The sequence below is a fragment of the Enhydra lutris genome, unplaced genomic scaffold (genome assembly GCF_002288905.1).
Source record: "Enhydra lutris kenyoni isolate GAN:26980312 unplaced genomic scaffold, ASM228890v2 scaffoldscaffold17, whole genome shotgun sequence".
NCBI classification, from domain to species: Eukaryota; Metazoa; Chordata; class Mammalia; order Carnivora; family Mustelidae; genus Enhydra; species Enhydra lutris.
Genome location: NW_019154101.1, coordinates 5,896,145 through 5,921,542, shown reverse-complemented (window position 1 = coordinate 5,921,542; position 25,398 = coordinate 5,896,145). Strand labels below are relative to the sequence as shown.

The 25,398-nt window shown below is 46.5% G+C and overlaps 2 protein-coding genes across 6 annotated transcripts in view; one reads left to right on the top strand and one right to left on the bottom strand.

The window, feature by feature from the left end:
- LOC111147518 (ubiquitin protein ligase E3 component n-recognin 2) overlaps nt 1-2,953 on the top strand; it is a 126,765-nt gene extending 123,812 nt beyond the window's left edge. For all 5 annotated transcript variants that reach the window (XM_022503561.1, XM_022503562.1, XM_022503559.1 and 2 more), the window contains one exon: nt 739-2,953. In XM_022503561.1, the coding sequence (XP_022359269.1) occupies nt 739-880 (142 nt within the window). In that variant the 3' untranslated portion in view covers nt 881-2,953. The remainder of the gene's footprint in view (nt 1-738) is intronic.
- Nucleotides 2,954-5,326: 2,373 nt separating this feature from the next.
- LOC111147625 (peripherin 2) lies at nt 5,327-24,706 on the bottom strand. The gene is made up of 3 exons (XM_022503803.1): nt 23,889-24,706; nt 9,853-10,099; nt 5,327-7,010 (listed from the first exon to the last, which is right to left on the bottom strand). The coding sequence occupies exons 1-3, from the start codon at nt 24,467-24,469 to the stop codon at nt 6,798-6,800; spliced, it is 1,041 nt and encodes a 346-aa protein (XP_022359511.1). The 5' UTR covers nt 24,470-24,706; the 3' UTR covers nt 5,327-6,797.
- Nucleotides 24,707-25,398: the final 692 nt, after the last annotated feature.

Here is a 25,398-nt window from a genome sequence, read left to right as displayed (position 1 = left end):
CCTTTGCCCAGAGGAGATGAAAATTTTAACCTAGGTAGAACCATCCAGCCTTGGGGAGCAGAAAATGAAGACCTGGAAACCAAGGCAAGATAAGTAGGGGCCTTCCCCATGAGCTCGGCCGCAAGTTTACAGGCATATGCCACCTGGTAATGGCTCTCCCGATGCCCTGAGGAGTGTGGGCTGTAGGAGGAAGAGCCCTGGTTAAGAGAGTGAGAGGATCGATGTGCTCTGATCAGGAGCAAAGGCCACCAGCGTGAACTCGCAAAACCTTCTCTCTGGTTCAATTAGACCTGGAAGTCATTCACACTTGGCTGCTTCGCTTCTACTTTGTGGCTGAAAGAGCACTCTGGGGAGTGTTTTTTACCCTTGCAATTCTTGCATCCTCTTCCCTGCCTTCTCCCTTTTTTCTTAGATTTTACCAACAAAGTGAACAGTGAATGGATAGTTCTAGCCTCTCCACCCAGACCTTCCTGCTCAACCCTACCCTCTCTTCCCTCTCCCCAGCTTGAGTAAGTGTAGCTTGTGTACATTTTCCTCTTCTTTTCAGAAGATGTACTCCCAGCTGCTCCTAGCCAGCCTTCAGAGCTAATGTGTTAATAGCCACAGTCTCTTGCCGAACAGGAACTGTGCAGAGGATCTTAAACCAGTAATTTGTAACTGTTCCTAAATCAGGAAAGGTTGGGGTATAATAGATGAATAAACAGAATGCATCCTGAGTGACATGCGTCTTCCTTCTAGACGGGGAAATCCTTTACATTTGTGCAAAGAGCGATTTAAGAAGATTCAGAAGCTTTGGCACCAGCACAGTATCACGGAGGAGATTGGACATGCACAGGAAGCAAATCAGACACTGGTTGGCATTGACTGGCAACATTTATAATTACTTCACCACCAAAAACATAAACTTGGATTTTTTGTAACCCAGTTGGCTTTTCAGGAAAGAGAATAGGAAATAAATTCTGCTGAATTTGGAAATACATGCTCTATTTAAGCTTTTCTTCCCAGTTTTGTTTTCATAGTTTTTGGCTCCAGGGACTGATGAAAATCATCTTCCATCAGTGGATTTTCTTGCACCGTTCGCTGTGCCCCTCAAATGTAACTGCTTGAGTTTTAGGATCCAGCGAGGAGCTTCTCTTCCCAGGTTGAGCACAGCCCTTTTTGGGCATCTGACTGTGTTTGACTGTTCCCAGTAGTCTGAGCCATGTTACGTTACTGATCACAAGGAACTCCAGGCCTGAAGCTGACTCAACAGCAGCAGGAAACAGTCTCTGTAATCTGTTGGGGTCACACTTCCTGGTCCCTTTCAGTGACTCTCAACACCGGGACTAGGTCGCTGTCCCCTCTGCTGACAGGACCCTACCTCTAAGAGTAAAGCAGTGGATTTTGAAAGCGGCTATCCCTTGTCTCCACTGGTTACGAGCGGGTTGGGGCACATGCACAGGAGGAGCCTGTGGGATGAAGGGGCAAGCCTGGTTGCTTCATATGCTGGGTGGTTTTCAGGGCTATAGAAGTTGGATTTTTATTTTTTTATTTTTATTTTATTTTTTTGCAAGACTTTTGGCTTTGAGAAAGAAACTCAGTTTAAAGGGCTTTTTGAAAACTTAGAGTATCCTAATTTTTCAGACAGTATATTTCCATTTCTAAGTCTAAACTGAGAGAGTGTATGCATCTAGAATCAATCAAACACTAGCAGAAAAAATGAGAACTCAGTGTTTTGAGGTTCCCCTACTCCTTCCAGCATTTCCAGCATTTCCTGGAAACCTGCTGGCTCACTTAGATATTCCTGGGACAGCCTGTGTGCCCAGGCTTTTTATTATTTTTCAACATTATTGTTCTTACTAAGAGGTGCCTTCCTAGAATGATAGCCGCTTAGTAAAATAACTTTTAACTTACATACTGCACAGCCACTCTCGTTTGATATATGTATGCTGAGAGCTTGAATACACACAGAGAGTGATGGCAGATTTAGTGGAGGAAGAAATTCTGAGCCTCTCTAAGGTGGGACTGAGGGACAAATGAATAATAAAAGGCTCTTGGATTTTTTTTTAGCCAGTGCAAGTAACCCTTTCACTCAGTTTTTTTGAACTGCATCTAAAAGTTCTGTTCCACTCAGCTTTGCGTACACTGCAGTAAACCTAGGAGGAAGGTCAGAAATCCAGACCTTGGGTCAGAATAAGTGGTGGGAATGCAGAAGCCACATTCACTGCTACTTCTCCAAGATAGTGTGTGACAGGAGTGCCCTCTTCTGAAAGGATGACCATAACCCTTCTTGCTTGGGACTGGCTCACCAGCTGAGAGGAGGACCAACAGGAAGAAAATCCAAATTAGAACCCAGCACTTTACCCCTTTTTCTGGCCTTTCTTCCATTCATAAGATCTGGGGATGTGGATGGCATAGTGATTTTAATGTTTATTTTGGCATTTGTCACATCCCCATTCCTTTAGCTTTTAAGCCCAGCTTCTTTTGCCCTTTCTCCATATGTTCATCAAGCTTAAATTTAAAATAGGACCAGGTTTCTCCCTCTATAAATGGATTATAAACATTTCCACCAAATCATAGCAATACTCTGGCTTTCAGGAATGACTTCATAGAAGTCCTTGGTTAGCAGAGGGTGTCCCTGGATTTCATTTTCTGAAAATGTCAGGAAGTCTGAGAGATGATGAACTTACATGAAATAGCAACACACGTATGCCCTTTATTTTCTAGTGTGTGCATCATTAAGCTAATTGTCTTCCTTACCTAATGAATCATCTTAGTTTTTATGATTTGTTCCGCATGTATTATGTTTATTGTAGAAATGTTTATATAACATGCTTTCCATATCAGGGAAAATCATATCTGTTTAGTAAATTGGCTATAACTTTAATATCTGTGGACAACTTGTAAAATTTGGAATGTATCATATGTAAAAAGTTTAAAGATATCAAAATAAATGCTTTAGGTGTTGACATTACTTTGGATCTGCCTACATTTTCTTTCTGTTTTGTTTCACACATTTAAATGCCGTGGAAATGTTCCCCATGTCTCCTTGCTACAACTAAAGTGGGACGTCTGTATTAACTTGAAAATTAAGATGCTTATATTATTAGTGTCAGTTATGGCCATTAGCCAAACAAACCATCTTGACCTTCCCAGAGATAGCTGGATCATCATTTCAGCTGATTAATCTCCATATTCATTGGCTATGACAACTCATGACCTTTCTGAACCATTTTGAACCTCAAATCACTGGGAAAACAGAGCACTCAAAGTCTCTCTCAGGAACAAGACTTGTCTCCAGGTTTATGCTCTTCTTTCTCTTTCTTTCCTGGTAATCTCTGTGTCCTCCAGTCCCCATGCACTGCTTATGAGAGACCCATGTAAGAACACGTATATCCTTCATTTGCAGGAGAGTTACTACCTACAAGAGCTCTGCTGTGCTTTTCAAAATTGCCTTAAAGTGGAAGGTATAAACTAAGGTTTCCATCCACTTTCCCTGTCTCCTGGCCTTTCATGCTGCTCCCAGCTTACTCCCTTCCCTGGTCCTAATGTTAGCATTGGCCCTCTGAAAATGTTGCTTGTTCTGTCCGTACTCTTGTTTTTTTAAGTCAAGTTTATTAAGGTTTATTGTACACACAGTAAAATTCACCCTAATTTTTAGTGGAAAGGTTTATGCATTTTAACAAATGCATACATTGTTTAACAACCGCTACAATCAAATAGTACAGTTCTGTGTCCCCACGAAGCTCCCTCAAGCCCCTTTGTGGTCACCTTCTTGCCCCATCCTCACCCCAGCCAACCACTAACCTTTCTGTCCCTTTGTTTTGCCTCTTCCAGAATGGTCTATAAATATATTTCATGTAGCCTTTTGAGCCTGACTTCTCTCACTAAGAAGACTAATGCGTTGGAGAATCACCCGCATGATTTCGGTTGCTGAGCCGCATTCCATTGTGCAGATGTTTATGCAGTTACCAGGTGTGAAGGATGTTTGGGTGGTTTTTGGTGATATGAAAAAAGTGAAAACATTAATGCACGGGTTTTTGTGTGGACCTACATTTCCATTCTCCTTGGGTAAATAACTAGGAGTTGCCCCTTTATCTTAAGCAACTGTATACCATCTTTGCACAACATTCTCTAACTTTGCTATTTATACTCATTCTCTTTTTGGGAGGACAAAGCATAACATCGGAAGTTAAAGACAGTTGTTTCCTCCCTTCAAGCTAGTTTCCTGCCCACTGAGGACCAGGAAGGCATCCCCTCTCTCCCTTACTTACATACTGTCCCCACCCACCCACCCCCAACTGCCACATTCCTATTCCTAACACACAGTGCTGCTGGCTGGCTGCACTGTCCTCAGGAGCCATGTTCTTACCCAGTAGTAGGTCAGAAGCCCTGTCTTGGTTCCCCCTTCCCCCACCCCCAGCTCTTGGCTAAGCTGCAAACCTGCTGGCCTGGCATTACAGATGCTGGGACAAGGAGGGGCAGGGGGCCATGCAGAGCAAGCACTTAATCTTATTAACTTGTATTGAGGTTACTTGGGGTTTATTTGCTGGTGGCTCAGCTCTGCGCTGGACAGTGTTGCAAGAGGCTATGGGTTCTTAAACTGAAAGGCACGGATTCTAGGATACTTGTCTTCCTAAACGTTCAAAAATAAGTAACTAGTACCTGCTTCACCATGGGGTAAGTGTTTTAAAAGGCCTAAGGTGATGCCTTTACCTCTCATCCTACCCCAGGGCTAGGCCTGCCAGACTTGAAAACCTGGCTGAGTCCCTTTGGGAGAAATGAGTTTCCACTGTCCCAGGAAAGACTGAAGTTAGACACAAGGAAGTCCTGGTACAGAGTCTTGCCAGCAGCTTCCTGAGAGGACCTGATAAATGCAGGTCACCCTAAGTCTGCTCTGAACCAACTAGGGATATTCATTGTAAGATCAGTTAACCCTTAGTCCTCCCGACAGCTCTCAGATTTACATCTGCCCTATAACCTGGCCCACAGAGACTCACATTCCCTTGTTTGGGAAAATGTGTTTTGACCAGTGCAGGAAAAAAGATGGTTTGGAATTTTTGCTTAAATCGTTAAGCTAAGATTCCACCTATTATATGAATTCAGCTCTGGTCTAAACTAGCAAATGTCGAGATTATCTGGATAACCTTATAATCACTGTTCTTACAGACAGGAAATGGTAAGAGGGAGAGAGGTAACACCCATCTTGTTGAAACGTAGCTACCCTGTTGGAACGCTTCCTTTTAGGGTCAAGTGCAATTTGGCTTTGTTAACAAATACTAGCTAGAGTTGGGGATGCTGTGATAACATACTGTTGAATAGGCTAAGATAGGCATTAACACAAATGATTTTCACACAATGTAATTTTTAATGTCTATCATACAGCTGTTAACAGCATAGTTACACATGGGCCTAGAGCAGCACTTTCACGATGGTTCTCAGCACTCCTGAGGGGAGAGAGTTCCAGGCCCCTTGTCAGAGGTGGCTGACTCCCTCAGCATTTTCAATGTGGACCATTCTTTGGTCTCAACGAGACTCAGAAGTCTAATTAAATTAAACCTGGGTCCACAGTCTGACAGTGTCCAAATACCTTTGATCTGATCTTGTGCCCGGGAGAATTAGAGCCCCAGAACATACCCCAGGCAGCACCAGAAGTTTTTTTCTCCCCACTGAACACTTCAGAACAGTAACAAAGTCATTCTCTCCTTCCCCTAAAAGCTTCCTTTTTTTCTCTTTTCTGAGAGAAGTTAAAATTTCTCTTGCCATCACTAGCTTGGGAAGATGGACTGTCTCAAGGAATCTTCTTTAATACAGAGGCATTCCAGAAATAGTGCTTTGCAGGATGGTATCTGGGGAAAGAAACAGGAAGAATCTCCGAGAGGACACCTTGCCCTCCACTGTAGACCATTTGTGTGGTCCATGGAGGCTGTCATGGCCACCTGTGTGGGTGTTCCTGGGCCCCTCAAGAGGTGAGGCCTGGTCTCCAAAGGATGGACTCTTATCTGATTGTTGCTCCTCTTCCAGTAAAGGGCAGCCACCTAACCCAATGCTTCTGCAGACAAGCCAAAGGAGGTCAGCTGGCACTTGAGGGGTGAGAGGTTGCCAGAACATGCAAATAACCTGACTTTCTCAGCCAATGGCTCACTCCAGGCTAAGTGAGGGCATGGGACTGTGACACAAAAGTAGCCTTTAACTGTGTTTTTGGTGAGGAAAGTAATCCCCTGTCTTTAGGTTATTTTGCCCCATGATTGAAGACTTCCTCTTGTGAAGCCCTCAGTGCTTTGAGAGTGCATTACTCTTAGAAAAGTATAATGCCCCCTCCTTCCACAATTACACAAATAAAATGGCTGACCTGTCGATCTTGGCATTAAAAAAAAAAAAAAGATGACAACATGGCCAGGACATTTTTTAGACTTCTCTGCTTGTGCACCGAGCGACGCTTTGGATACAGAAGGAAGCAACTTGGAGCTCGTAATGGCATACACTTTAAAGGGGAGCTGCCCTCATGTGTGGCTAGTAGCTTTAGGGTGGAACTGAATTCATGTGCTATGAAGAGTGATCCACTGAGAGGCCCCCTGAGTCCACCGTGAGGGCATATCCAAAAGTAGTGGGCCTGAGTAGGGGTTCGTTCATTTTTAGGTCATTCAACAAATGTTTGCCAAATGCTTTTAGGGATCCTAAACTTTAAATCCCACCATCCAGAAGAGTCTCTGTAAAATGGCCATCCTCCTTGGGAGATTCCGATTGGATGGGGGTGTATCCACTTTTTGGAGTCCGCTACTTCTCTGTGTTCAGGAGGGGAGGGCGCCCCGGGGCCATCAGCCAGCCTCTGGGGCCTGGCCCGCATCCGCACCCTCAGCTTCCACCTGGTTACTCTTGCCCAACTTTTTCAGACTCTCCAAAAAGGCCTTCCAAGTCTCCGACACACTCTTTTCCAGAAGCCAGCCCTCACTCTCACACTCAGGGTCTTCCGGGTTGGACACACTTTCCAGTGCTGTGTGTAGGTAGCGCAGGCCAATCGTGATGGTCACCTGGTGGGGAGAAGAGATTTAGAGGAGGTCTGGGAGAAGGAGCTGGGGGCTGGAGCTATTAGGAAACTGTGCAGACCACCAGCCTCTTCAACCCCAGGGCCCCACAAGTGTGGCAGGGTCTCTGGAGTCTGGGTTGGTGAGGGCCTGCACACCAGCCTGGCCTGGCGCTCAAGATAGCTGCCTCTTCTCCAGCCTCATCTCCAGCCCCATTCTCCTCTCTCTCTGGTCACCCTGGGCTCCTTAGGGTCCCATCCACACTTTCTTCTCTCTAGTTTTTACTGTTTGCTGTTTGCCTAGAACATTGTTCCTCTCCACATTCACCTGTTAATTCAGCTTCAGCCTTCAGTGAGTGGCCCTGCTACTCACTCTCCTTCCTCCTCTCAGGTCTCACATTCTGAAGGCATTAGTCCCAGGCTTCTCCTCATAACCACCCCATTCCTAGCACAGTGCTTGGCCCGTACTGGGTGTTGGGTAACTATTTGCTATACAGAATTAAAGTCACCCCCTTCTCAGCAAACAGTACCACTGTATGTGGTTTCCTCTACTTCTGGTGTTTTGATTCGTGCAGGGATGAGTGGATGATTAGTTTGCATTTGTTCACTAGCAGTCATTGCAGCAGGCTATGGAGCCAAAATGCCTGGGTTCAAATCCCAGTCCTGGCACTTAGCCAGCCATGTGACTAAGAAGCCTCAGTTTACTCATCTGGTTTACAGATTTTCAGATGGAGTGTCTCCGCCGCGTGTGCATGCTGTGTCATGTCAGTAGCCGTAGAGCGCAGTATGTGGTGCGCAGTAAGGATGAATAGACATGTCGGCCGTGGTTGGTTATTAATGTGGTAAGTACTGTTTGCACTGTTCTAATGTATTGTGTTACCCACTTGTTTCTACACATATTCCTGGTTTTATTCTCCTACACACTGTGAGGTGGTGAGGCCTGCTAACAGAGAATGTCCACCCCCTAATCCATCTCATTCATTCAGTCTCCCAGCCCCTAGAACAACACCCCATGGCAGTAGGGCCTCAAGAAACATCTATTGAATCAATGCTCAAGGAGTATTTTATCATTGCAATAGTAGATGACATTAGTAACTAATAGCTTTAGGTTTTTGTTATTGTCGTCATCTATTGAAAGTTTAATAAAATATTCTTATGGTGGAAAAACTCACCTCCAGGAGGTCCTTCTGGTATGCATGCTCCCACTCTGATCCCCTCCTGCTTTCCTGAAGGAGGCTTACTGCTGCATTATGAATTTTGCACTTGGTAATGGTTCTCCCTTTGGTTCATGAGTTAGATGTCACCTCCTAACTGGATTGTGAGGCCCAGAAGGGCAAGGCTCAGACCAAAGTCCTAGTGTTAGTAGTTAAGCCACCCTTGTGCCCATCACAGAGTTCGGCTAACCAAAGACCTCAACTAAAAATCAAGGGCATTTACTCCCTGTTTCCAGTGAGCCCGTCCTCATCTCATATAGTCACTAGCTCCCTAGAATGGTGAGCAAACTGAGAGGCAACCAGTGGGACCCCGTTTTCCCACTGACTTCTGTTATCCTTTCAGTCTTCTTTTCATGGGTTTTCAGGGGACACGACCTTCTGACCTTCTAGCAGTAAGCTTCTCGCCCAGCTCTACCCGCTCATACCCAAGACTGTGCCTCAAGGAGTCAATAGCCAATAAAACAATATTCATTTGCCTCAACACTAAAAGAAGCCCTCCCTTCCCAACCAGCCCACCCCCCAGATTTTACAGTACTTCTAATGTGATGTAGTGAGTTAGAAGTAGTCATCTCAGCCAAGGGCACAACTATGTGTGAACTTCCATAGCACTAAGAGAACAACTTACTTAAAGGAAACTTTCAGTGAATCTTCTCTAATGGACAAACTTTCCCCACCTAAGGCTTCTTGCTTTGTACTTGTGAATCTGGGGGTCTGGATTTTCTGCTGTTAGTACAAAGCAGGAGCCCCTAAGTCACCCTCTCTATCCCCACGGTTTATCACTCCCTAATACTTGCTTTCATTCAGCACCCAGGACAGCGCCTAACACTCCTTAGTGTTTAAGAACTAACTCTTCAATAAATGAATAAATGGCTACATCCCAAACTCTTCTGTACAGAGAGGAATTAAGCCTTACAGGTGAGATCAGATGAACACACTAATTAGAATAACAGCTAAATTGCTACCAGAGTCTCCAGAGAATCACAAATCCAGACAGCTCCCATTTCCTGAACACAAGGTACGTATTTTCTCCTTTTGCCCCCCAGGAGTCCCAAAGCTAATGCTTTCGGCACCCTATAACAGAGAGGTTAAATAACTTTCCACGACCTCGGACTGAAAAAACAAAGGCACAGGATGAACCTCTAAAACATGCAAAGTGAAGGAAGCCAAACAGGAAAGTTACATACTGTGATGACATTTATATAAAATGTCCAGAATAGATAAATACACAAGAACAGAGCACAGATTAACGGTTGCCAGGGGCTGGGGGGAAAGAGACGGGGAGTATGCTCCTTAATGGGTATGAGCTTCTCTTTGGGAGTGACGGAAATCTAGAGCTAGATAGAGGTCATGGTTACACAACATTGTGAATGTACTAACTGCCACTGAATTGCTCACTTTAAATCGTTCATTTTATGTTCCATGAATTTCACCTCAATAAACTATTTTTTAAGTCATAGGAAAGAAACAAAAAATAATGGAGGTGCTGGGATTGAAACTTAGGCCTGCCTGACCCACAGCTAGGCTGAGGGCTGGTTCCAAGGAGAGAGACAAGCACTCCAGGCTAGGCCCCACCCATGAAATCCAAATGGGGCAGGTGGCTCCCACTTCCTCGCCCCCACCTGGCCCAAAGCCTACCTCAAAGAGCCAGACAAGGAGGGCGACAGCACCCATGGAGTTCATGAGGCTGCTGTAGTAGTTCAGCAGGGCGGCCCTGCAGCCATTCACCCACAGGTTCAGCTCCTCCGTCTGGTGGTCGTAGCTGTAATGTGCTGAGTTGTTGGTGAGCTGGTACTGAATGCAGGGCCGTGGTGAGCTGGGGTTGCAGCAGCTGAAGGGAACGCCATCCACCAGGTATCGCCCATCCACATTGCTCTTGATGCGACTAGAGGAGAAAGATGGCTTGAGAGATGCTTCTTGTATTTCTGACCAGGAGCCAGCTCCCCCCATCCCCTGCCTCCGAAAATCTATAATCATTCATCCATTTGTTCATTCATTCATTCTTGATAAATATTTGTTGTGCATCTACTATGTGCCAGCCACTGTTCTAGGAGCTGAAGATAGAGAAATGATGGGGCACCTGGGTGGCTCAGTCATTAAGCGTCTGCCTTCTGCTCAGGTCATGATTCCAGGGTCCTGGGATTGAGCCCTGCATCGGGCTCCCTGCTCAGCAGGAAGCCTGCTTCTCCTTCTCCCACCCCACCCCAGCTTGTGTTCCCTCTCTCACTGTATCTCTCTCTGTCAAATAAATAAATAAAATCTTAAAGAGAGAGAGAGAGAAATAACCCTAGAAAACCAATCTCCCTGCCTTCCTAGAGCTAATGTCCTACAGGGTTGAGACAGATGATGAATCAAGAAGCAAGTCAGTAAGAAATGTAGAAATTCATCCAACCACCCTGTGGACTGCCAGGCCCTGGCCTGCAGGGATTATTTGGAACCATGTCAAGCTGGTCGAAAGAGGAGCAGGACAGGTGGTGACTAGGACAAGACTTGCCAACAATCTTTAGCCCCCAGCCCTGTCTCCAACCTTCTATCTCCCAATAACAAGTCACTGGGAACCAATGCCCCCTCTGGCCAGACCAGTTCTATTCAAGAGATGTTTCCAGAAGTCCTGCTCTGGCCCGGGTCTGTGTGCGGGCAGGGAATGAGACTGGACAGTTACAGTCCTTGCCGTCAGCTTGCTTGATGTCCACAGTGAACTCTGCCTGTGGCCAGGTGGGCTCTCCTTACTCACCTGAAGTATGCAGTGCACATTATTTCTGCACTTCCATATTTACTATGTATTTGTTTAGGGTGCACCATACATTCATCTGGGTTGAGAATTCAAAAGGGGCAGACATCTTTACAGTGAAGGCTCTCCCCATCCTCTTCAGGCATCTGGGTATGTCCTGTCTGACCTGAGTGCAGTTACCCAGGTGTCTTATGTGAGAGACATCATCAAGCTTCACACTTAAGATCTGTGCGAGTGTATGCCTGTCATCTTGAGTACCAAGTTTTTTTTAAGTTGCACATGAACAATGCATTACATAATAGTGGCATACTTTTACAACGCAAGAATAGAAAGCATGTAATTATTTAAAATAGAAATTATAATTCCACTTCTGGGTATTCAAAGAAAATGAGAACATTAACTCGAGGGGCACCTGGCTGTCTCAGTCATTGGAGCATGTGAGTCTTGATCTTGGGGTTGTGAGTTCAGGCCCCACATTGAGTGTAGAGATTACTTAAAAATAAAATCTTAAAAGAAGAAGATATTAAGTTGAAAAGATATATGTATCCCTGTGTTCACTCCAGCATTATTTATAAAAGCTAAAACATGGCAACAACTTAAGTGTCCATTGATGGGTGAATGGATAAAGAAACTTTGGTACACACACACAATGGTATATTATTCAGCTATAAAAAAAAAAATCTTGGGGTGCCTGGGTGGCTCAGTGGGTTAAGCTGCTGCCTTTGGCTCAGGTCATGATCTCAGGGTCCTGGGATCGAGTCCCGCATTGGGCTTTCTGCTCAGCAGGGAGACTGCTTCCCTCTCTCTCTCTCTGCCTGCCTCTCTGCCTACTTGTGATCTCTGTCAAATAAATAAAATCTTTAAAAAAAAAAAATCTTTAGGGGCGCCTGGGTGGCTCAGTGGGTTAAAGCCTCTGCCTTCGGCTCAGGTCATGATCTCAGGGTTCTGGGATCGAGCCCCGCATCGGGCCCTCTGCTCAGCAGGGAGCCTGCTTCCTCCTCTCTGCCTGCTTCTCTGTGATCTCCGTCTGTCAAATAAATAAATAAAATCTTTAAAAAAAAATCTTTAAAAGAAATCTATAAAAAAAGAAATCTTGCCATTTGCAACAACACGGATGGACCTTGAGGACATTATGCCAAGTGAAATAATAAAGACAAATACAATTTGATCTCACTTATATGTGGACTCTAAAAACAAAACAAGCCAAAAAACCAAGTTTATAGATACAGAGAAAATTTGTGGTTACCAGAGGCAGGTGAGATAGGTGGGTAAAATGGCTGTTGGTGACCAAAGTAGATGCTTCCAGTTATAAATAAATAAGTCCTGGGGATGTAATATACAGCATGATGACTATAGTTAATAATGCTGTATAGCCTATTTGAAAGCTGCCAAGAGAGTTAATCTTGAAGTTTCTTATCACCAGAAAAAAAATTCTCTAACTATATATGGTGATGGATGCTAGCTAGATTTATTGTGGTGATAACTTTGCATTTTATTCAAACAGAAAATCATATGTTGTATCCAAAACTAATATAATGTTGCATGTCAACTATACCTCAATAATATATAAGTAAATAATAGAAATTGTTTTCAAGGGGCGCCTGGGTGGCTCAGTTAAGCATCTGCCTTTGGCTCAGGTCAGGATCTCAGGGTCCTGGGATTGAGCCCGCATGGGGCTCCCTGCTCAGTGGGAAGCCTGCTTCTCCCTCACCCTCTGCCCCTACCCCCACTTGTGCTCTCGCTCTCTTTCTCTCTCGTGCTCTCTCTCAAATAAATAAAATCTTCAAAAAACATTAATAAAAAGAAATTCTTTTCAACAATGTTCATTGAAATGATAATTTCAATGTTTAGCTTCTAAATGTCCGTGTTTATTCTCCCACTCATTCTTGTCCCTTGACCTCCAGGTGCACCCAGCTGTAGCCAATGGTCTGTCCTTCTAAAAAGGTTTCATACGGGGCACCTGGGTGGCTCGGTCATTGGGCGTCTGCCTTCGGCTCAGGTCATAATCCCAGGGTCCTGGGATCAAAACCCGCATCAGGGTCCCTGTTCGGCTGGAAGCCTGGTTCTCCCCCTCCCACTCCCCCGCTTGTTCCCTCTCTCGGCTGTGTCTCTCTCTATCAAATAAGTAAAATCTTTTAATAAATAAATAAATAATAAAAAGGCTTCATACATGAGAAGTAAACACAGAATCTGCAAATATTCTTATTCTTCCTGTTTTTTTTTACCCCGATGGTAACGTACTGTCTTGAACCTTTCTCTTTTTGTTTAGCAGAATCTTAGAGATCTTTTTATGTCTACTAGTGGAGAGTGTTCTCCAGGTTTTTTGTTTTGTGTTTTTTTTAATTAGTGATGGACATTCTTTTTTCTTTCAATTTTTTAAAAGATTTTATTTATTTATTTGACAGAGATCACAAGTAGGCAGAGAAGCAGGCAGAGAGAGAAGGGGAAGCAGGCTCCCTGCCAAGCAGAGAGCCCGATGCGGGGCTTGATCCCAGGACCCTGGGATCATGACCTGAGCTGAAGGCAGAGGCTTTAACCCACTGAGCCACCCAGGCGCCCCTGTCTTCCAGGTTTTTAATGAGCTGCATGGTATCACCATTGTACAGGTGATCCGTGGGATACTAGTCAGTTCCCTACTGCTGGATATTTAGGGTTTTCCCAGTGTCCTGTCAATACAAACATTTTGGGTATTGTGAATATATCTAGAGGGTCAATTCCTAGAGAGGTATCCCTGCATCAAAGTGTGGGTCCATCTGTGATTACCCTAGATCCCTGCCATATTTCACTCTGGAGTTCGTACAATCACATCCCCAACAGACATGCATGAGATGACCTATCCTTCATGGCTATACCCACACAGGTTTGATTTTTGACCTTTGCCAACCTGATAGCTGGAAGACAGTATCTAACTTCCATTTTCCTCATTATGAATGAAGTTGAGTATCTTCTGCTATGTTGAAGGGTCATGTGTGGTTCCATTTCTGTGAACTGTCTGTTGATCAGTATAATTAAGACTTCAGGAATGTTCTGCACAATGTGGCCTCCTTGGTTCCAGAACAGTCCTTGCCTGGGTTATGGTGACCATATTTCCACATGCTCTCTAGTCCCTGACCTCTACTCCCTGGGCAGGACCCTTGCCCAGAGAAAGGATGGGTCTGGGTACACAGTAGATCCAGAACAGTGGTAAGAGCAGGATCACCTGAACTTACTCCCAGTTCATTCCTCTGGACAAGTTCCTTCGCCTCTCTAGGCCTCAGCTTCCTCATCTGTAAAATGGAGTTGATATGAGTTTGTATGAAGGCATGCATGTAAAAAGTCTTGGAAGAGTGGCTGGTACGTAGTAAGTTCGCAACAAGCATGGACTCATGGCCAAGCCTAGATGAGGTGATGGAGCAGAAGCCTTCACATGTGCTCTGTGTGCCCTCAGGAAACAGCTGTGACGATGAACAGACCACTCAACACCACTGGGCAGTAGACACTTAGGAGCAGGTGGCAGGGTTTCTGCCAACCAAGAAGAAGAGACTATGAGAGTCTTCTGTGGGGACAGCAACTATGTCTGTAAGAGCAGAGCTCACTGCTGACCTGAGGCAAGCCCTATTAGACATTTGTCACTGACTAAAGCGGTTGCTACTGAAGTTCTTCCTTGAGTCTAACTGAGTGCACCAAGAGCACAGTGGGAGCAGAAACCACTCTGCTCTCTCCCTGCAGACCCAGCTCAGCACCTGGTGGTGGGACCCTGGGTGGTCCAAGTTGGGAAGACTGAAGCAGAAAGGCTATCAGTTTGGGATTCCTGTCCCCCTCTTGAGCCAGCAGTCCCTGCCCAACTGAGCAGACAGTAATCTCTCATCCCCAGTCTCTTGATGCTGGGGGGTCTCGTAGCTCAATTTCTGTCTGTCCTTTTTCCTGACCTGCAGGCTTTCCCTTGAGCTTTCTCCCACCAACACAACATCCCACCTGGGCCATTCCCAATGTCCCCATGAGAAGAGTGGAGATAGTAGAAGGACCCAGACTTTGAGTCCCAAGTCTGCCTTTCTGATCTGTGGAACTTCATCCTCTGGACCTCTGTGAGTTGGGGATTACCCTCTTGGGAGCTGTGGGGAGCTTTAAATGAGGCAAGGTGTGGAATGCACTTGACACAGGCCCTCAGAGAATGCCCATGGCCAGCTAGGCAGGACCTTGCAGTCCACCAGATTGTTCTACAGAAGAAGAAGTGGTGAACAATAAGTGGGAGACTAGCCCATAGCAGTTGCCCACTCCTCCCCTCAGAGATTCTTCAGAGTCTCTCAGGTCCTTCCTGTCTGTTGGAGGTTCTTGCTCCTTATGCACTCTCCAGGCGTATTAAGCTGGAGTAAAGCCTACGGACCTGCCTCATACATACTACATGTGTATCTGAAGTGAAGGCCAGGCTTGCAGTTGTGTGAGCTGAGGCCAGTTATTCTTACTACCTTTACTCTACCCTTACTCTACAGGCTGGCCTTCTGGAGAGCCCTTATCTTTCCTCCTCACCTAGCTCACTCCCCCAAGTAGAAAAATCGCCTTGCTAGCCTTGTTAAGGCAAAGCTACATCTCCCCTCAGATTGGGATTCTCTGAGTTAGGATTGTGTCTTCCCCCTCAGACTGGGGCTCCCTGAGGACAAGGCTGTGTCTCCCCTCAGACTGGGGTTTCCTGAGGGCAAGGCTGTGTCTCCCCCTCAGACTGGGCTACCTGACTGCAGGGCTGTGTCTCCCCCCTCAGACTGGGGTTCCCTGAGGACAAGGCTGTGTCTCCCCTCAGACTGGAGCTCTCTGAGGGCAGGGCTGTGACTCCTCCTCACACTGGGCTCCCTGAGGGCAGGGCTGTGTCTCCCATTTGTGTCTTCCCTCACCACCTGCAGTACTTTATGTCCAGTAACATTAAAAAAAAAAAATCTTTAAGGAAATGCTAATACTGTACTGCTGTATATCAACTGCTATATGTGTATTATTTCATTTACTCTCTACCGCACCCCTGTCATGTCATTTCTCAGATGAGATAACTGAGTCTAACAAAGGCCAAGTGAATTGCCAAGGTTCCCACAAGTGTCACTTAGCATTCCAGTTGGGGATTGATTCATTATCAGTTATATTCCTGCCTTCCCCACTCCCCTCCACTGTTTATTTCCATATGCCTTTCCTTGTTCATTTATTGATTTACCTCCTAAATTACATTGGTTTTTCCAGGAAAACTCTGACATGATGATTTTCCCAAGTCATATATGACTTGGCTATGGCTGAGTATGCTAGAAAACAGGTCTTATCTTAATCAAGACCCTTACAAGCCCTGGTGAGCCCTGAGCAGAGCAAGATTTGTAGCCTGGGAAATACTCTGATATAAATAGCCAGCTCACCACCTAAGGAGCTCTCCTTGCCTGGCTTTGTCTTAAGAGGGTGAGTGGGGCCTTAATCTGTGGTTGGAACCAGGACAAGCAGTAGGTAAACAAGGTGATGCTTCTAGAGGAGAGGGGGGTGTGGGACCTACTTCCAAAGGTGTGAGACCCCAACAGATCCTAGGCTGGGTTCCCAGGGAAGTTTCACCCTCTATCAAGTCAGGCCTGCCTCCCCTATGCTGTCCTGGGCGTTGTCCTCAGGCATTCCCAGTCCGAGGGGGGAAGAAACCACACAGCCCTCAAGAAGCCCCAGTCTGAGTGGGGAGATACAGTCCTGCCCTCAGGAAGCCTCAGTCTGATGGGAGGAGACATAGTCCTGCCCTCAGGAGAACCCCACTCTGAGGAGGAGATACAGCACAGCCCTCAAGGAATCCCAGTCTGAGGGGAAACTCAGTCTTGCCTTCGGGGAGCGAATAGCCAAGGTCTGGTCTTCATGAAATCTCTGTAAATTGTTCAGAAAGAGTGAACAGAAGTCTGTAGCCTGTGGATTCTCTGAGTGGGATGGGAAACTGAGAGAGCTTGGTGCCAACTTCTCCTTCACACTGAAGGCTCCAGGCCAAGCCCTCGTGGCTGTGACAGTTCCTGGTGCTAAGGCCTCTCACCCCAAAACACTAAAGCTCTGCTCATCCTGAAATCAGGGGGACACTTTGAAGGAATTGCTATAAACTGGCTGAAGACTTCACTCTCTTCATGTGATGCATTAAGATATACAAGGCACCCCAGGAAGTGTTCTTGCTAAAACCAAACCTGAATCCAAGCCCACCTCAGCCCTAACTACTGGCTTATGGGGACATAAAACAAGTTAGATGACACCACTTGTCTGCTGTTGCCCGGCTGAGAATGTAAGGAATTCTTTAGGACAAATAGCCCATTCCTTCAATACACACATGGCATGAGTAAAAGAGACAAGTAGTGTAACTTTTACTAGAGTACTCTTTTACTAGAGTAAAAGAAGCAGCTTCAGCGTTAGATGGGTGGCTCAGTGGATTAAGCCTCTGCCTTCGGCTCAGGTCATGATCTCAGGGTCCTGGGATCGAGCCCCGCATCGGGCTCTCTGCTCAGCGGGGAGCCTGCTTCCCCGCCCTCCCCCCGCTGCCCGCCTGCCTCTCTGCCTACTTGTGATCTCTGCCTGTCAAATAAATAAATAAATAAAATCTTTTTAAAAAGAAGAAACAAACAAACAAACAAAAGTGATCAAAGAACCAAATGCACAATGTGGGCTTTGTTTTGCTCCTGATTTGAACAAACCAACTGGAAAAGATAGTTTGAGGCAATCAGAGAAGACTGAACAGACCAGATGATCTTGCTGCTACTTTTGTTGGGCATGATTACTATTGTGCTTATATCAAACAAAAACAAAAAGACAAAAAACAAACCCTCTTTACCTGTTAGAAATGCCTCCACAAGTATTCACAGGTGAAAGGAAACCATGCCCAGGATTTGCTTTAAGATACTCAGAGGGGGGGCGCCTGGGTGCCTCAGTGGGTTAAAGCCTCTGCCTTTGGCTCAGGTCGTGATCCCAGAGTCCTGGGATCGAGCCCCACATCGGGCTCTCTGCTCAGCAGGGAGCCTGCTTCCTCATTTCTCTCTCTGCCTGCCTCTCTGCCTACTTGTGATCTCTCTCTGTCAAATAAATAAATGAAATCTTTAAAAAAAAAAAAAAAGATACTCAGAGGGGATAATGTGTGTTTGGGAGGATGGTAGAAATGAAACAAGAAAGCAAGAATGTGTGTATCTGTTGAAGCTAAGAGAGGTGTACGTGGAAAGCCATCAGCTCTCTACTTTGGTGAATACTTGAAATTTTCCATGATGAAAGTAAAAAATGCAGTAAAATAAAAGAAGCACTGGATAGGAACTACAAACTTCTGTCCCGATAACTTACTCTGAAGATTTCAGTGGCCAAGGGGGACAGCATCCCTGGACATGGCTTCTCCCTCTGAGGGCTTCCCCCAGTTATAAGGGAGCATGTCTCCCCACCCACAGGAGCACCAGGCCAGAGCTGATGAGAAGGTAGACACAGGGTAGAGCAGAGCCCAGCCTTGCTTGCCACAGTGTCTCTGGTTTCTGTGCGGCCACCTCACGATTATCTAGGACCCGGGCACAGAAGAACTGGAATCCAGTCAATGCACAGAAGTTTCTCAAGCCTAGGTCATCTCTGCCGACACCTTCCACTGTCCCTCTGGAGGAGGACGACATTGATGACAAGAAGACAGAGAAAGACAGGATGAGAGAAGACAGCGTGGCCTGGATAATTCCAAGTGTCAGTCCGTAAGGGCACAGATTCATCTAACACTGAAGCTATGCAAGGTGACTCGACATCACCGGCAAGCAGCACAGTCGTCTGGAAGGAGCAGAATTACAACCTGGCCCTCCATCCAACAGGATATCGTTTGTTCATAAAAGGGAAGGATGTTCTAACAAATGTAGCAACATGGTTGAACTTCGAAAACATTATGCTAAGTCAGAGGAGCTAGGCCCAAAAGGACCAATATTATATGATTTCATTCAAATGAAGTGTCCAGAAGAGGGAGGAATATAGAGACAGAGAGGAGACAGTGGTTCTTTAGAGGCAGGCCATGGGAGGCTAGGGTAGAGGCCATCCCTGCCCCATGATGAAAATGTTCTAGAGTGAGCTATGGTATTGACTGGTAGCACAGCTCTGTGGACATGCCAAAAACCATTGAACTGTCCTCTTTCAGTGGGTGAGTTGTAAGGAATGTGAATGATATCAATAAGCCTGTTTTTTAAAAATCAACCCCTGCTTCTTGCTGTGAGATCCAAACTGAGGCTCCCATCTCTCACCTATAAAATAGAGAAAATAATACCTAAAAGAAGAGCAACACCTAAAAGAATTACAAACTCCCCAGGGAGGGGTTTTGTGCAGAATGAATGTGGGACCTGACTACAGAGTGATAGGGCAGACTGGGTGGGGGTGGGGTGTGGCCAGCAGGCTATTTGCCTGGGACTGCCGGGGTGGGGCAGATGTGGAGATTCTAAACTCATAAAAATCTGGGGTGGGGCGCCTGGGTGGCTCAGTGGGTTAGGCTTCTGCCTTCACTCAGGTCACAATCTCTAGGTTCTGGGATGGAGCCCTACATAAGGCTCTCTGCTCAGTGGGAGTCTACTTCTCCCTCTCCCTCTACCCCTCACCCCTGCCTATTCTCTCTCTCTCTCTCTCTCTCTCTCTCTCTCTCTTTCTCACTGTCTCTCGTAAGTGGATAAAAAAAGAAATCTTTTTTGGGGCACCTGGGTGGCTCAGTAGGTTAAGCCTCTGCCTTCGGCTCAGGTCATGATCTCAGGGTCCTGGGATCGAGCCCCGCATCGGGCTCTCTGCTTGGCAGGGAGCCTGCTTCCCCCATCTCTCTCTGCCTGCCTCTCTGCCTACTTGTGATCTCTCTGTCAAAAAAATAAATAAAATCTTTAAAAAAAAAAAGATTCTCTAAAAAAAAAAATCTTTTTAAAAAGTCTTCAATTGATATTGTTTAGTTCAGGAGCCTTCAGGAAACAGTCCTTGATCTTAAAGATCCCCCTAAGAAATCTCTAAACACCAGCCACCCCTCCATGTTGTTGTTGTTTTTTTAAGATTTTATTTATTTATCTGACAGAGAGAGCACAAGCGGGCAGAGCAGCAGGCAGAGACAGAGGGGGAGGGAGAAGCAGGCTTCCTGCTGAACGGGGAGCCCAACGTGGGGCTCGATCCCAGGACCCTGGGACCATGACCCAAGCCGAAGGCAGCCGCCCAACTGACTGAGCCACCCAGGCACCGCACCCCTCCATGTTTGCCGGGACCACAAGCTCTGTGCTGTTTGTCAAGAGACCATTGGAGGAGGGGCATAGCTTGGGAGGTCCCAGGGAGCCCTGTGTGCAGGAACCCAGTTCCACCTTTCAGCACCCAGGCTGGAAATGTTTTCTGTAGCCCAGTCCAGCAAGATGTGCATCGTATGGAATGGAGAGAGATGTCCCAGGGGCAGAGCCTCCAGAAAGGACCAGAAATCATGGGCACTAGACACTGCCCTACCCAGGACCAGTGTCACTGGAGGAGCTTGGTGCATTTTCTGTAGTCTTCCCACCTCCAACCAGCTCACTGCTCCTGGGATTACCTCCCAGAGTCTTCAGGGTGAAGGAGGAAACTGAGGCCACCTTTTTTTGGCTCCTCTGAATTTGGTGGGGAGAGGAAAAAGAGAAAAAAGTGAAGAATTCCTTAAAAAAAAAATTTGGTGAAAGGAGCACCTAGGTGGCTCAGTTGATTGTCTGCCTTCAGCTCAGGTCATGATCCCGGGGTCCTGGGATCGAGCCCCACATCAGGTTCCCTGCTCAGCGGGGAGTCTGCTTCTCCTTCTCCCACTCCCCCCGCTTGTTCTTTCTCTCTGTGTGTCAAATAAACAAATAAACCCTTTTTTAAAAATAAGTCTTGGGGCACCTGGCTGGCTCAGTGGATTAAGCCTCTGCCTTCAGCTCAGGTCATGATCTCAGGGTCCTGGGATCGAGCCCCGCATCGGGCTCTCTGCTCCTCGGGGGGCCTGCTTCCCCCTCTCTCTCTGCCTGCCTCTTTGCCTACTTGTGATCTCTGTCAAATAAATAAATAAAATCTTAAAAAAAAAAGTCTTGGTGGAAGATGCCGCTTCTCCCTGGTCCTGCCCTCTGGCCGGGCCCCACCCCTGCCTCTCTTGGATCTGCTGCCTCCGGATCCCTCCACTGAGGGTGCTGCTGAGAAAACCCAGAGAAAGTAAATGCTTCCTACTTCCCACCGCTTGTCCTCCCCAAAAATAAATACACTTGATTGTTCAGAGGAGGATTTTCAGGGGCCAGCTTTGTCTGGAAAACTAATAACCCTCCTAAGTAAAGAAGTCAAGACATGAAAAAAATGTGAGCAGCTGGAAAGGGAGGAAATGCCACTCCACACCCCAGGAGCTTCCCCTCACTCACAGGTGTTGTCCACTGGTCAAACATGAGAATTTGCAGAAAGCAGTGACGTGGTCCTCTCTCTGTGAAGGTGACCCTATGAGACTGTACCCTTAGCACAGGAGGGTGACATCGTGGGAGGTTTTGGAAAGGAGAAAGGCATTTCAGTTCTAACATTGTGTCTTAAGACCAGCTTTATGAAAAGTTACAGCCGACAGGTACATTTTCCACCTGGAAACTTAGCCTAAGGGAAGTAAGAGAGAGACAGAGACAAAGAGACAGAAGCCAAAGCCTACTCCAGTGTTACCAGAAGAGGCAAATTAGAACACCCTAAATGCCTAAGTGTGTCCTTTCAGTGAGTGTCATGTGACGCACCACTGAAACATGATCCCTTTACACAAATACCGGATGATCTCACTGACCTGTAAAATCTAAAAAACCAAACACATAGAAACAGAGACTAGACTGGTGGTTGCGGTTGCTGGGGGCAGGGAGAGGGAAAGGGAGTTGTTGGTGAAAGGGTACAAACTTCCAGTGATAAGATGAGTAAGTTCTGGGGATCTCCTGCACAACATGGCGATTATAGTTAACTATACTGTGTTAGATCCTTGAAACTTGCTAAGAGAGTTCTCACCACAAAAATGCAATGGCCATTACGTGCCATGTGTCAGCTAACGTGACTGTAGTAATCACTTTGCAATACCTAAGTGTATCAAATCAACACGTTCTGTGCCTTAAACACACGCTAGGCTATTTGTCAATTATATTTAAACAAAGCTGGGGAGAAAACAGTTGTTTTGAACATTATGCAAATATTACGTGATCATATTACAAAATGGGGCGCTCAGTTGTATTTATTCCATGGTTACGCTATTTATTATGTAAATGTTAACAAGACTAAACCAAAATGGGAGGAAATTAAAGCCATTAGTCAGTGGTGGGTGAGAATCTGGCTTTTCTGTTTTTGTTTTTGTTTTCCTGTTTTTGTTTCTCTTAATGTTGTCACCGCATTTTTTTGTGTAGCTGAGAAACTTTTTTTCAAGTCAGCGAGTTAGGATAGTTTCTCTCCAGCAAGTTGGTATGAAGCATTGAGGTGGTTCGGATCAAGCCTGCTGTTTGCCTGACAATGCAGATAAGCCAGCTATTGGGAGTAGAACAAGCCAGAGAATTTCTCTGCTCCAGGGCAAGAGGAGATTTGGGGATTACAGAGAGACTTTTGTACATCTCTCCCGCGACTAACTCTGCAGAAGGCAATCAAGGAAAACGACAGGAAAAAGTAAAGCCCTTTCTTATTTGCTCACAAAGGCTGTTTCAGCTTCACCTCCTCTCCCACTGCCATCCCCAGGAATTCTGCTTGTCCCTCCTGCGGCAGCTTGTGTGAGTCCTGCCACCTCATGCTGTCTCTGCAAGACCTGTCACCTAGGAAGGGCAAAGCGGTTTACCAGCCTCTCCTTGACTGGAGATTTGTAGCAGTAATCCCCACCCACAGAGAAAATAGAAGCCCCAACAGTGACCTTCAGTCTGACTTTCCTTCCATCTGAGGTGCAGCTAAGCTAGCCCATCTGGGCTTCCTGGGTGTTGTCCGGGCTTCAGCCGTGCCCTGCTGCCGCGTGCCCAGCACCCTGTGTGCAACTCCCCCTGGACTCACCAGTCTTACCCAGGACCAACCTGGATGAACAGCTGACCCCTTGCCTCAGCCAGGAAATGGGTTGGATGGGATGGAAAGAAGAGGTGAGGACGAGCCACGGGCTCAGGGCAGGCCACCCTTTCCCTGGAAAATGACTTGAGACCCATAATGGTGGGTCTTTTGGGAAAAGCAGTGGGCCGGAGTCAGCCGCTCTCACCTCCACCTCTAGCTCACCAGTACTACATCGCACCTCAGGATTTTATTTTTATGCACACCGCAAATACTCTAGAAACATTATCGTGTCACACTACCATGATTCAAGAAGTACACACCAGCAGGCATTTAATAGGCACCTGCTGTATGCCAGACTCTAGATGAAGCTAGGAGGTGACCTCTCAAGATTATCTATTCCAGTGCCTTCATTTAAAAGATGGGCAAGCAGGGGACCAGAGTGGCAAGTGACTTACCCAAGGTCACGAGCTAAGTTACAACACATCCTAGACTATAGCCTGGACCTCCTGACTGCCCTGTCCTCTGCTCTTTCCACCACACCCAAGGACAAACACCTTGAGATGCTCTGAGTCAGAAGGTTGGAAAACAAGGGAACTAACCAGGAAATTTAAGTTCTGGGACTGAATGCATGAACTTTGAGTGAATAAGACGAAGAACCAAATGACATCTCAGTATTTGTGATCTGTGAGTGCCCCATCCCTACTGAATGAAGCAGACTCACATTCCCGGCTGTGTCTTCCTCCCTGGAGACGCCTATCCAAGCAACTTCTATAACTTGACACCTTCCTCCCAGCCATTCCTTAGCCAGACATTAGGTGGAACATACGACATCACCTTCTTTATAGGTCAAAAATGTTAGCATATTGGCAACTTCCTATGGGCCAACTGAATCCAGCCTCCCACACATCGTACTAAGTACTAAGTTGTGCACACAGAGCACCCCTATGGGCCTCCAAGTCCCCATCTAGCTCTGACCCCAGGACCAGAGACCACTCACTCTTTGACTTCTTTGGAGGAGAAGTCCAGGTAGCGATTGCTGATCCACTGAATCTCAAACCAGTCTCGAAAGCCATTGTTGCCACAGCATTTGAACTCAATCTGCAGCATGTCAATGGTCTTCTTCATGAAACACCTGCCAGGGGTATCTGTGTCTCGGTAGTACTTCATGCCGTTCTTGAGCCCGTGGGCCAGGGTGCTCTCCAGGGAGCCCCGCATGAGGAAGCAGCAGAGGGTCACCAGCAAGAGGGCAATGTTGAAGAGGACACAGACAGCCAAGTACGGCTTCAGCCAGGGCTTCCACTTGGCGTACTTGGCAGGGTCCAGGGCGTCATAGCAGATCTTGCCCGCCAGAGAGTTGAAGACACAGGACAGCACCCCCATCCCTATCAAGGAGTTGGGCACAAAATGGCTCTCTGAATTATTCATCACTTCACTCCTCTTCCGCAGTTCGATCTTAAGGAACAGCCCTAGGCTGAAGATGACGATGCCAGCCAGCACCGAGAGCCAGTTCATAAGCCAGAGCCCTTGGGCCAATTTCACCCGCTTCATCTGGTCGAATTTGACCTTCAGCAGCGCCATGCTTGCCGAGTGCAGTCCAGGCAGCTTCCCACAGCACAGCTCCCACTCCTGACCTTTGTGAGCCCAGAGGCTGAAAACTCAGGGCCTTGGGAAGGGAGCAGATGGCCCACACTGCAGGGAGCCACCCTGGGAGCTGCCCATGTTGCGCTCCTTCCCCTGGGACCCCCAGGGACGTAGTCGTGGTAATGGGCTGCAGAGGCGCAGCTCAGGAAGGGGCCCAGTCTCTGCGATGTTCCTACAGCTTCCTTCCCGGCCAAGCAGAGAGAGCCTGAACGCTGCAGATTAAAAGTGGGGACCACAAGACATCTCGCTAATCTCATTAGCCAGGTTCATCCCATTAGATAAAGCTGTGCCAGTTTCAGAGCATGGGCAAGAGGAGCCTAAATGGACACCCTGGAGCAGAGAGCTCTGGGTTCAGCTTGAAGAATCAGGACCAAGAACAAGACTGGCCAGAGGAGTGGGCTCTCCTTGAGGGCTGGCTCAGATCACGTGGCTCCCTGGAGGCCCGTTTCCAGGCCAGACTCTCTCAAATCAAAGCTTTCTCCGGGACAAAAGACATTATTATCCAAGTTGAAAAAGAAATGACAGATTGTGGGAAAATATTTACAACATGTTAAAAAAAAAAAAAAAGAATAAGCCTTTTTTTTTTTAAAGCTTCCACAATTCCACATTCAAAAGATCAACAATTGACTGCAAAAACAGGTAAAAGTCAGGAACAGGTGATTTATAATAGGCAAACTTGGTAAGTCCAATCTGGAAAAGATGTTCAGTCTGAGTAGAACACAGGGAAATGTGATTAAGATAATAATAAAAGACCAAATTTGATCCATCAGATTGAATACCTGTCAAAATTTTGTCACCAAACATATAAACAAAGATAGGAATGAAGATGTACACTCTTGATGAGTCTGTAAATTTTTTATGTTTTG

Bases quoted from the DNA above. Each gene is read 5' to 3' on its own strand.
- LOC111147625 (XM_022503803.1), bottom strand. From the start codon at position 24,469: ATGGCGCTGCTGAAGGTCAAATTCGACCAGATGAAGCGGGTGAAATTG. The intron at 10,100-23,888 runs GTGAGTGGTCTC...TTTCTCCTCTAG, and splicing joins TCCTCCAAAGAAGTCAAAGA to TCGCATCAAGAGCAATGTGG. The intron at 7,011-9,852 runs GTAGGCTTTGGG...TCTCCCCACCAG, and splicing joins TCCTTGTCTGGCTCTTTGAG to GTGACCATCACGATTGGCCT.